The sequence below is a fragment of the Osmia lignaria genome, chromosome 13 (assembly GCF_051020975.1).
Source record: "Osmia lignaria lignaria isolate PbOS001 chromosome 13, iyOsmLign1, whole genome shotgun sequence".
In the NCBI taxonomy this organism is placed as follows: domain Eukaryota; kingdom Metazoa; phylum Arthropoda; class Insecta; order Hymenoptera; family Megachilidae; genus Osmia; species Osmia lignaria.
The window spans coordinates 1,054,743-1,066,208 of NC_135044.1; the positions used below are offsets into that span (position 1 = coordinate 1,054,743).

The 11,466-nt window shown below is 34.0% G+C and overlaps 1 protein-coding gene across 7 annotated transcripts; it reads right to left on the reverse strand.

Annotated features, from left to right (window-relative positions):
- Nucleotides 1-97: 97 nt before the first annotated feature.
- Nucleotides 98-10,241, reverse strand: LOC117601925 (C2 domain-containing protein 5). 7 transcript variants are annotated; one of them, XM_076691520.1, is made up of 17 exons: nt 9,891-10,238; nt 9,637-9,807; nt 9,284-9,517; nt 8,666-9,063; nt 8,464-8,604; nt 8,170-8,386; nt 7,978-8,097; nt 4,368-6,856; nt 3,669-3,821; nt 3,418-3,586; nt 2,561-3,350; nt 2,179-2,496; nt 1,885-2,083; nt 1,659-1,825; nt 1,472-1,597; nt 1,252-1,398; nt 98-1,179 (listed from the first exon to the last, which is right to left on the reverse strand). In XM_076691520.1, the coding sequence occupies exons 4-17, from the start codon at nt 9,033-9,035 to the stop codon at nt 1,093-1,095; spliced, it is 5,493 nt and encodes a 1,830-aa protein (XP_076547635.1). In that variant the 5' UTR covers nt 9,036-9,063; nt 9,284-9,517; nt 9,637-9,807; nt 9,891-10,238; the 3' UTR covers nt 98-1,092. The 7 variants fall into 7 exon arrangements, with proteins under 7 accessions (XP_076547635.1, XP_034175183.2, XP_034175184.2 ...); XM_034319292.2 differs by having other exon boundaries at nt 9,496-9,517; nt 9,637-10,238; XM_034319293.2 differs by having other exon boundaries at nt 9,496-9,517; nt 9,590-10,238.
- Nucleotides 10,242-11,466: the final 1,225 nt, after the last annotated feature.

The following is an 11,466-nucleotide window of genomic DNA, read 5'->3' on the forward strand; positions in this document are numbered from 1 at the left end:
AAAATTATTGATTAAAAAAATTGTATCCTATCAACAAATGGAACGTTTTTGTTTTTAAACAGAAAATTACACCTACATGATTTGTTTATGATTTTATTTGTTCACGTTATGACAGAGAGAAAATTGATGATTGTGTAAAAATAAAAATGCAAATTGATTTTACAATGCACATTCATCGTGTGATTTAATGTTTGTACAATAATTGTTAGATCGTAAAGATAAACAAGAGTGACTATTTGGAAACAGCAATTGAGTGTAAAGGATTGCACGTGCACGCATAATAATTCAATTGTACAAGGTACTTTGTGAGCCGTACTTTATCTAATCGTATTCTATAAAGAAAAGAAAACAGATTCAACGATCTTACAAGGATATAAATTGCAAAATTTAAATTATTTTTCCATTTTCCATGGAGATTGCTTGCATGATTTTTCGTCACTCTATTATCTACAGAATCACAAACAATTCCAGTTTCTTGAATATTTTCACACATCATCAACACCGATTTTTACCATATTCCAAAGGAGGCTAACATCCATTCACATTAACATCAATTATCATGCTTATACCTTCTTCTTTAAAATCGACAAACTATGCTCGATTCGTGAGAACACTCTACAGTAATTATCCAAACTCAATATTACACTTTAACAAAACATCTACTTTCTTTTTGATCGAACGAAAAATTAAACTCCTTTCAGATGCCCGAATCATACAGTTTGCTAGCAACAACAAGAAACAAATTGAAAAATCGTTCGCAAACTTTATGTACAATTCTGAAGGCACCTAATCGTCAAAGCAGCTTTAGAATCCTCGATATGTGTCCCTAGAATTATGTGCGTTTTATAACACAATTATTATACCATTACATAAGCATTTCTATTTTGATCAAGGTTTCACGGCTTAAAAGAATTACAATATTTATAAACTAGAAACTCGATTATTTACAAGCCCTAATCTATCACAGGGTAATGAAATACGATCCATCCAAAACGATTAACAAGCTTCGTCGATCAGTGAGAAGTCAAATTTTCGCCGTTGCTTCTCGGAGTGTAATTGTAGCTATGGAGGCGCAGAATGTGGAGGTTGGGGTCAGCAATTTGAAGCTCCACCTTGTTTCTCATCCGTAAAATAAGACACGGATACCACATCTCCACCGACATTGATCAGACACTGACCCTATAAAGTACAATCCATATAAATTACAATACAATAATAAATTTAAAACTCTATTGAATCATTGAAGCATACTTGGTTTTTGTGAGGACTGTGAAGAAGCACACATTTAGTCATGAAAAATGCTACCATTGCATTTCCTCCCAATGCTGTTATATGTGCGCGAACAATTGCTAATACTTCCATTACGAAACTGTGCGTAAACCCACTTAAACCACCATTCTATAATATACAATTGATTTAATTAATTTCATTCTAATTACTTCTGTTGTCAGCTGTATCTGAGGATACGAACTTCTCTGATAGATGTGCTCTCACGAATGAAGAAGAAGTTTAAATTTCCTAGATACCTCTCGATACGACCACCAGGTAAATAAGACAAAGGTGTTATGTCCACGCCGTATCTTCCCTTTAAAGGCACCTGTAAAAAATCAATATTGTATTCTGTGTACAATAATACTTCATACTTAATTTATACATACATGTTTATGTTTGTATATTGTTTGATGTTTTGAACGCAAAGGCGATCGCGTTCGCAATTTCAGTGATGGCGTATTAATTAAACCAGAAGAGAAATTATTACTGGATGCATTGTCTGACGAAATTTCGGTATGATCTACGTCAATATTAAATATCATATCACTGTCATCTGAAAATATAAAGTGTTATAAGTATTTCAAGGATCAGGAAATAATTTAATTATCTTACCTGATTTTTTAACTTGATCTTTGCTCACAGAGTGGCTCATTGGTTTCTTTTTCAGTTTGTTCATTTTTACAGGATCTCCTAACCCAAGAGCCATACCGATTACTGTAAACTGTATCTCATCTGGTTCGGGTAGTGCCAATTTAAATTGCATATCACATAGTGCACAGGGAATCATTCTTCTTAACTTAAAGTATACTGACTAGAATGAAAGATCAACAAACATGACCTCAGTATCTAATTAAAAAAACGACTTTCATTATGTAAGAATTTAGAGTTGAAGCGAAGAAGATGTACCTGTAGTAACTTGGTGAAATACTTTGAAGGCATAGATGCAAATTGTCCAGCAGGAATTTTTGTTCTTGAGATTTGAGTGAACATCTGTAAATTTCTTACAATCTCCAATTCGTCTAGACCAGGAATTGTTTGAGTATTTACTACATGAAAATCTTCAGGTGGTCGATCGTCCATCAGTAAGGAAATTCTATCCATATCCTCGATGTCGTCTACTTCTAATACACACGTATCTCTTGGACCTACGCTAAAGTCTAAATCAGGCAATTCATCGTCCGATTCATCGGTGTCGGATGTTGTAACTCGTCCATTTTCAACGTCCTATAACGAAGAAATTACTTAGCAACATTTCAATGATTTAAAGACAATCGGATAGTGCACTTACTACAGCTGGTTTAAGTCGATAAAACTCTCTGTTCTGTTTAACAGTCTCCACCAAAGTCTTCTGGATCTCTGCTAACTGTTCCTCTTTATGCCAAGAATTTCCAGATGCGATCTGCGGAATGGACGGTGTAGGTAATGCGGTTACAAAAACGGCAGTACCTACAGCCATGCCAATTATCAGTCGTTCTCCAACAGAGACTTGTAACTTCAAACCAAATATCGCGTTCATTCCTTTCACTTTCAGCTTGTTTAAAAGTAAACTGTGCAATTCGTATTCCAGGAATGGCAAGCAGTCTGAAATCTCTTTGGCATTCAGTTCTCCTCTAAGATCTTTCTTGGCTTTACACGCGGTAGCTTGTATGATACATCCTCTTCCGGTTGTCGATAGATTATCCGGTAATTCTATAGTCGTAAACATCACATCCGGTACTCTGGCACGCTTACAAACAGAACACTTTGAAACGTTCACGCGAAACGGTACACTTGCCTCGTTATATGCCAGATGGCACAAACTACATTTACTGTAAAAGTGAACCTCGTGATCTTTACTCTCTGATATATGCCTTACTTTGATAGTTTGATTCGCTGAAGTATGCACGGACGTATCGGTATCACTTTTTTCTACTTTTATAGGTACCGATTTTTGTTGAGCTTTTTCTGTCTCCGCAGAATTTGTACCTGAACCTAACTGTCCTTTGCTGCTGACAAAAACATTGTCTGAATCCTGACTGGGATTGTGAAAATTGATTACTGCTGCAGTGCCATAAGCATTCAGTACACAGACATCATCACTGGAAACAAATGAGTAATAAAGAAAATATAAATTTATTAAGTACATATAAATCCTTTGATTCTTACCAAATACTAGTTTCTTCTCTGTATCCAATAACGACATTACATGCTAATGCTCTTGCATGTGATCTAACTTCCATTCTGACCTCTTTCCACCAGGAATCACGACTCTCAGGTTCTTCCAAATTGCTAATCCTTTCTAGAAGCTTCACTGACCTTGAACTTACAAGGCCACCTGTCTCAAGGTACACATTTTATGACTATATGTATTTCGAAGAAATAACAAAATCAAATGGTTAACAAACTGTGGTGCTTACCAATATGAAGAATAAATCCAGGTGGATACTGTTGCATTGTGATAAATGGATATTCTAACATTTCAAATGCATCCTGATTCATAGTTCTTATAACAGCAGTTGATGTTTTTAATAATCCAGTCATTGATTTATCATTTGTGCCAAAAGAATTACCTACAGCATATATTTCTATTTTTTAGTTGTTTCAAGAAGAAAAAATTAATACACAAACAGAATTTTGTATTAAAACAAAAATAGTAGAGACACATGTGCAAACAAAAGAATGTCTCATAAAGTGATTCCTTATCCAAGAAAGTGATACATATTTCAGAATAGCGCAATACACAGGTTCTTTCAATAATTTATGTAAAAAATGAGATGATACAATGTTGTAAGTATATAAAACTTTTAATACATAAATTAAAAAAGTGATTACCTATAACCACCTGGAATCATCATGAATTATGCTATTTTTGTTTCAGGAATTCCTTCTTTGCTGGATATAAGTCACTTTATGAGGCATCCTGTAATTTAGGTTTTGGCCCACAATGAATTACCTGAAGGTCAATGCAATCATAAAGATAATGCATTTATTGTATTATGTAAAAAGACAATAAACCCAATTACTTATGTCCTGAACCATCACCAATCATAACTCTAACTGTATTCTTCATTATAATAATAAAATTGATTAATTAATTTACAGCTAAAAGAACTCACCTTTTGGAGTAATGCTCAAATCAGAATCACTGGATCTCCGATGCAATGATACAGTAGGTTGTGCCTTAGTTGTTGGTAACTGACATATTTTTGAGACCATAGAAGGAACAGCCGGAAGTGGGTAAGATGGACTCAAAGATGCCTCGTCCTGTTGCCTATGATTGGGAGAAGGATAGGACACACACGAGTTAGCAGTGTTAGTAATATTAGTAGACTCGTTATGACTCGATACGTCTTCTATATTACAAATGCTATGACTATTATGTACCGCATGATCTACAGATGTAGGTGAGATTGAAATGTTAGTATCATTTGGCTTTAGTTGTTTCATTTCTATTATACCGCTATTATTTTTAAGTGAATCGCTGCTAGGAGTATCTGCAGTTAATTCTCTGGCAGCAATTTCATGAAACTTTAAATCAGCTGTAGATCTTTTGGTGAAAAAGCCTTCGTTTAAATGATACGACTCAGTTCTGCATAAATGTGGTTGAATGATTATATTCTCTAGAGAGGAGTTACAGGAAGAGGAATCAGGTGTAATTGATGTTGGTACAGATTCGTTTAAAGGAAACTGGTACGAGTGCATAACTTCTGCTTGTTTATAATTCCGAATATGTTTTCTTAAAAACTGATTGTATAAAGTTTTCCTTAAGTCCTCAGGATTAAAATTCTTATATATTTTGTCTCGTTTCTTCATTCTAAATCGACCACCACTGTTATGGTTTAAATGTTCTGGTTGTACCATCATCTTTGTATCAATTATGTTAATTAAATCTAACATGCGACGTTGTCTATTCTGGTGTGCTACATCGTATATTTCATTGCTCGACGACTGTATTAAACTTTCAGCACTAGATGAAGTTTTTGATTCTATAGTGACTCTACTGTTCATGTCTTCTTTTGCACTGGACTCTACAGTAGATACTTGAAATTGTTTTAAAGATGGGAGTGATTGTGTTGATAAACTTATATTTTGTTCCTCCAACTTTTCATTGTCTACTTCTTCATCTATCTTTTTAAACATTATCTTCTTATCTCTACTTTCAGTATCACTTGCACTTTGTAATAGAGAATATGCTGAGACAGATACTTCAGAATCATCAGCATACAATAAATCACTGTGTTTGGTATTATTCAAATCGGTAGAAGTATCATATTCAGTATTATCGAGTATATAATTTTCATCGTTTTCTGGTATAGTGATTACGGTGTATTCTTTAGATGTATCGCATTTCTCAGAATCGGTAGGATGAATAATAAATTTAGATTGAGTTTCTAGAAAAAAGGGAGGACGAATTTCCTCCGGAGTACTCGTCGCCAATGGAAAATTGGAATCTTGTGAACTGTGTATATTTTGTTGGCATTGCAAAGGTTTGTTATTTATGTATTTATTCAATTCTGATGAATCTGCAATGGACTCGGATACAACATCATTTGCAGTCATTGTTCCTACATGTTCGTTTTTCTTTATTCGTGAATTCATAGAAAATTCTGAATCATATGATATTTGATTCATGGATAAACATTTAAACAGTGTAGGTGTACTGCTTTCGTGAAGAGGGCACGTGTCGCTGTCTGTATTTTGCAATCTAATTTTTAGCGATTTTGCTCTCATTTGAGGAAAACTATTAGTTCTAGTAAGCTTCTTCGTTAATACGTTACTTGCTTCTAATTCTTCATCGGTCGAAAACTTTGTATCATTTAAAATATTGTAACTAGTACTATCAAGTGAAGAATCATCTGACAGATTATTAGAAGTAGATGTATTTTCTTCAAATGAAGAATCATGTTCTTCCTTTACTTTTACTTCTGACTTGACAATTTTACTTGTACCAGTATCTACTTTCATCTGATTTTCATGTTCCTTTATATTATTAGTAGGTGTCGTTGATGTTTCATTGTCTTCTTTAACATTCTCCAAAGGTACACTATGTATTGTTTTTATCAAAAGCGCAGCTACTCCCGTCTTAGCTTTATCATTTTTCAATAATTTCTCTTTATATGGATTATATGTACTCACTATAGAAGATCTAGCTGAAGTATTTAAAAGAGGATTACTACTTTTAGCATCTGTATCGCTCGAACTGAACAATCTCTTTAACTTTCTCATGCGAACATTCAATATTTTTTTACTACTTTCTCCTCTTTCATCTTCCAGAGCCAGCATCATTCTAATAGATGCATCCTGGACGACTGATTCAGTTAAAGCCGGATAAGAAACGGAAGCTGTCTTTAAACTACTTGCTTCTGATGACGATTCCATGTTCTTTCTGCCTTTCAATTCATAGCATGAGTATTTTGTCACTCTTACAATTCGTTTAGGACTTCTTAATGCCCTTATACGATATGGTAAGTTGTGTTTCTTGCGGGTGACTCGCGTATTCATGATATGAGGATCAGGGATGTTCGCAGGAGAGACGGAATATAATGACATACTCTCATTCAGTCCTGTACATTCCTTTTGTGCTTTGTGTTGTGAAAAGTATGCCCTATATAGACACATGCGGGTGGATAAAAAGAAAAGGACCTAATTAGTTTATGTAACAAAGTTTGAACAATAAAAGTATAGTTTTTCTTTAAATTTTAAATCCAAGAAATAAAAAAAATAATTAACTAACTTTAATGAAATGTTTTATAAAAGATTCTTTAATTGATTATTATATCTCGTATAATTAATGATCAAAGTTGGATGCGCGTGTAGCGTACCTATGTAGTTACTTCCAGTAAATCGTAGTGCTCCATTCTCTACACACTTCGTCCTGGTTTTAATGCACGCGCATCAGACCTCGATCTAGCTTCTATATACCGGGTGTCCTAGAAAAATGATACGTCGATTAGAAATTTGTAAAACATTACCGCAGCAATCAATTTTGTAGTTTCTGTTACTGCACTGGCAAAGGCTTTAACACTAATTTCCTTTAATCAAACCAAATAGTTACGAACGTGTAAGCAAAATACGAAGATACAAAAATTATATTGAAATACTTTTCCTTTTTATAAAAGTTTTAAGGAAATAGGACACCCAATACATAGAAGTCGAAATGCGACTCAATGCACTTGAACATATACCAGTGATGAACTGCAAATGGAACATTACACGATAGAAAAATATTCATTTGCATTTGTACATAAACGCATCAGACTTTGAACTATCCCAAAATAATAAACATATTAGTGCATCATAACTTCTTCGATTAGTGTTAGTATCTCTCTATTTTAAAAATAAGATCAAAATGTTTCTCATAAGATAAAAAGAAACATAACTGCTTCTACAATAAAAAAGAATTCACAAACTTTTGTAAAAAAAATAATACCTACAGCATTTGTACATGCATTTAGTTAATAACAAGCATCATACAACATTGTTTATTTCTACCAAAACTATGCGGTAAAAGAAATTTCAATAGTTCAATAAGTAATCAGCATCATAATTCACAACACAGAACACTGTAATACGATGTTTTTAGCATTATCATTATTATTACACTGAAAAGCACTTTGTTGAATATCAAAGTTTTAGGGTATAATGGTTTAGAACACAATAATGCAGAACTTGCCCATGAGAAATTAGTTTAAACACATTATAAATGAAACTATTGCATATACTTACTCTTCAATATTGTCAGATGAAAAAGTTAAGGTATCATGTAGCTTCACAAGAGTAACAGCTGTACCTATACCCCGAGCTACAATACCGGATTCACCTTCCAAATCGAAATTTTGTAAGTACCTGCTTGTCAAAGAAAATATGCCGTTAAAACAATGCAACTTAAATAAGCCTAAGTTCAGACATATGATTTACCCTATAACAGCATTCCCACCAAGATCCAAAGCTTTCAATCCAATTTTTCTTTGAACTTCTCCGCTTAATTTAAAAAATAAAGTTTGCCTGGCCTCATTGGAAGCTCTGGGTGTTCTTATTTTATCAATCCACTTGTACTCTGGATCGTCACTTACAACTAGCTCTTCTACAAAACCATGAATACTTTGAGTATGATATCCGTGAGGTATATTTGGTGCTAAAAGAAGAACATTGAATGTACTACATAATGTATATGATTTCTAATACTTAATGAGCAATGCTTTGCCTACTTACAATAAAAAAATTGTACTCCACACGAGGATTGTCTGAATTTATTAAAATCTGAAAACAATTCTACTTTAACAATAATGTTAACTTCTCCGCGAATACCATGCATTGTATCGTACACTGGTATCCATCCAGTCATGACTGAACCTACAAGAAGATACTGTTGAGAATATTTAAACCTTAAGTATTACAGGGATCAGACACATACCACTCTGAGAACCGGTATTGGTATTCATAGCTGCCTCTAACGTCCAAATGTTTTTTACAGTAGGAGGTACTCCAGGTAACAACAATGGATTTAAATTTATATAAACTTTGCCTATCGCATCATTTGCAGAATACGTGTCATGATCCATTAATCTAATCTGCAATGGTTCATCTTGCAATTCAGAATCATCAACCTCAAACCTATACCATTCTGAATTCCATTGAGGATTCAGGGATTTTCGGCATACATCGGTTTTGAACGTTATATTGCCAAATTTTAATTCTACATATGCATCCGTTGTATCGCCTGAGCGATCCATTACGGGTAAATTGCGTCCTGCTAATACTTTTACTTTTATTTTACCCGGCATTGTGACGAAGTCTTGTTTCAATTAATCCCTGCAATCAATAGATCATCACTTTTATAATTATGGAACAAATAATCCATAGTTATTTTTAATTTAATAACGCATGTATTCGCACGTATGCCAATGATGAAGGTTATGGTTAGAAGATTTGACCGAATAAAATATTTTATATTCCTAAATACATAATAATCAATATTGTTAAGGATTATATGATATGTAAAAGTTATTATACAAAGCACAACGATACTTACTTCTGTCAGAACGATTCACGAATTTTAATATACGTTATCGCTTCATAATCATTTGAGTTATTTGCAATATTAGTATGTAAAAAATTGCATGTAGTAATTATGTATTAATATTGCATTAGTCATTTTAATATAAATTGCAATTAAAATGTTGTTATGTAGCGTTATGCTGACATTTGTTTACTATCAGATCTTTAAAATGATGCATTGCGTACCCTTTGTCTTCACAGAATTTCTCTATAAATATCAATAAATATATCTTAGAAGTTTTGTAATATATATGAAACAGTAGTTAAAATTATTAGCTACCTAAAGAATATAATAAATTGTCATAAATATTTTGAAACGATGCTAACCAATAACTTTATCGATTATTTCACCACCGTTTAATTTTCTTCATCTATTATTGCATTACGTGTTATTTTACCAGTTACGTTTGAAATCCGAATATTATATGCAACAACATTATAATTGGAATTGGATCTCGCCCAGATTATTGCTCCTTAGGGAAATTCTACGTTTTGTCACTTTGAACATAAAATATCATAGAATTTCGATCTTATATACCTCATATTCTATTGTAGGTTAAAGGACATTACGAAAACAATACATTTTAAGATCTATAATTTTACTCATTCAGTAGTTTTAATCAATCATAGCGTTTAACAAACATAAAACATTGTTATTATAATTTCTGGCGGCTTCTTTTAAGAAACAAGGTTATTTGACAAGGTGTGCGGATAGCTGCACTACAATAACTCATGACAATTGTTAATTTATATAAATGTTAATTGAACAATACAATAATTTTGTTATTCATGTTATGCTTGAACTGTTTGTTGCTTATTGTTTTAACAAGTATTCGGAAGTTAAAGTTGTATGCAAATAAGATTCAGATCTTCCAAATTCTACTCGATTATTTTACCACACCTAGCACTAACAACTGAAAAAACATAATTGTGTCTCCCCTTGGTTCTGTTCGTTTAGAAATCAAGTGAAATCAGCAGCAGACCGAATAATTATTCAATTTGCATTTACAAACTTATATTTTAAAAAGACCGCCATAAGTGAGGTACATTTAAAATTCGATCCAGCGCCATCTGTACACAAATGGCGCAAACCACTCAACAACTTACCGATTAGTATTTTGGAATAGGGACACTAACGCCATCTATCGGGAGCTAGCGGATGCAGAGAGCGTCGCCGGTGCTTTGGGGTCCCTGACACCCCAAGATAATATCAGGTCGGTATGCAGAGAGCGCCACGGATGTATCGGGGTCCCTGATACCCCGGATGCCGTATTGTCGGTATGCAGAGAGCGTCACCTGTGCTTTGGGGTCTCTGACACCCCAAGATAATATCAGGTCGGTATGCAGAGAGCGCCACAGATGTATCGGGGTCCCTGATACCCCGGATGCCGTATTGTCGGTATGCAAAGAGTGTTGCCGGTGCTTAGGGGTTCCTAACACCCCAAATGCAAAGATCATCCCTCGATGAAATCAGGTCCGTATGAAGAGGGCACAACCAGTATAATAATTGTCTAATTTCTTTCCGGAGTTTATTTAATTTACTTTATTCATTTTCTTTGCTTATTAAATAAGGTCATCGAAGGGGAATAACAATTACTATTGCATCCCTCTTCTAGGCTTCGGCGGAGGACCCCTTTTATTTCACTTTTTCCAGTTATTTATATAATTTTATTCCTCTTTATAGGCCAAAGTCACCCCTTTCAGTTATTAATTATTTTATCCTTCATTATGGACCAAGACTCGCGCTTCCTAACTATTTATTATCCTACTCCTCTTTATGGATCAAGGCCCCCCTTCGCAGATATTTATTTCTTCATTCTTTTTACGAGCTTTGTGGAGACCACCACTAAATCACTGTATCCCCATAACTATTGTATCCCTGCAATCTTTATAATAAATATATTATAATAACTGGTTCGAGTAAAGGTAAGCAAAGGTAAGTAAAGGTAAGTAAAGGTAAGTGAAGGTAAGTAAACGTAAGTAAAGGTAAATAAAGGTAAGTAAAGGTAAGTAAAGGTAAGTAAAGGTAAGAGAAGGCAAGTAAAGTCTCGTGAGATCGCAACATTGCTGCGAACGCGTAATCGCGGCCTCACGTTTTGCAACATTGTTGGGCATGCGGCGAGCACTTGCCTCACAGAATTTTCGCGAATTGTGAGG

Excerpts from the sequence above, each read along its gene's own strand:
- LOC117601925 (XM_076691520.1), bottom strand. The coding sequence starts at position 9,035 with ATGCCGGGTAAAATAAAAGTAAAAGTATTAGCAGGACGCAATTTACCC. Across the intron at positions 2,497-2,560 it reads ATCGACTTAAACCAGCTGTA|GACGTTGAAAATGGACGAGT; the intron begins GTAAGTGCACTA and ends TCTTCGTTATAG. Across the intron at positions 1,826-1,884 it reads AGATCAAGTTAAAAAATCAG|ATGACAGTGATATGATATTT; the intron begins GTAAGATAATTA and ends TTATATTTTCAG.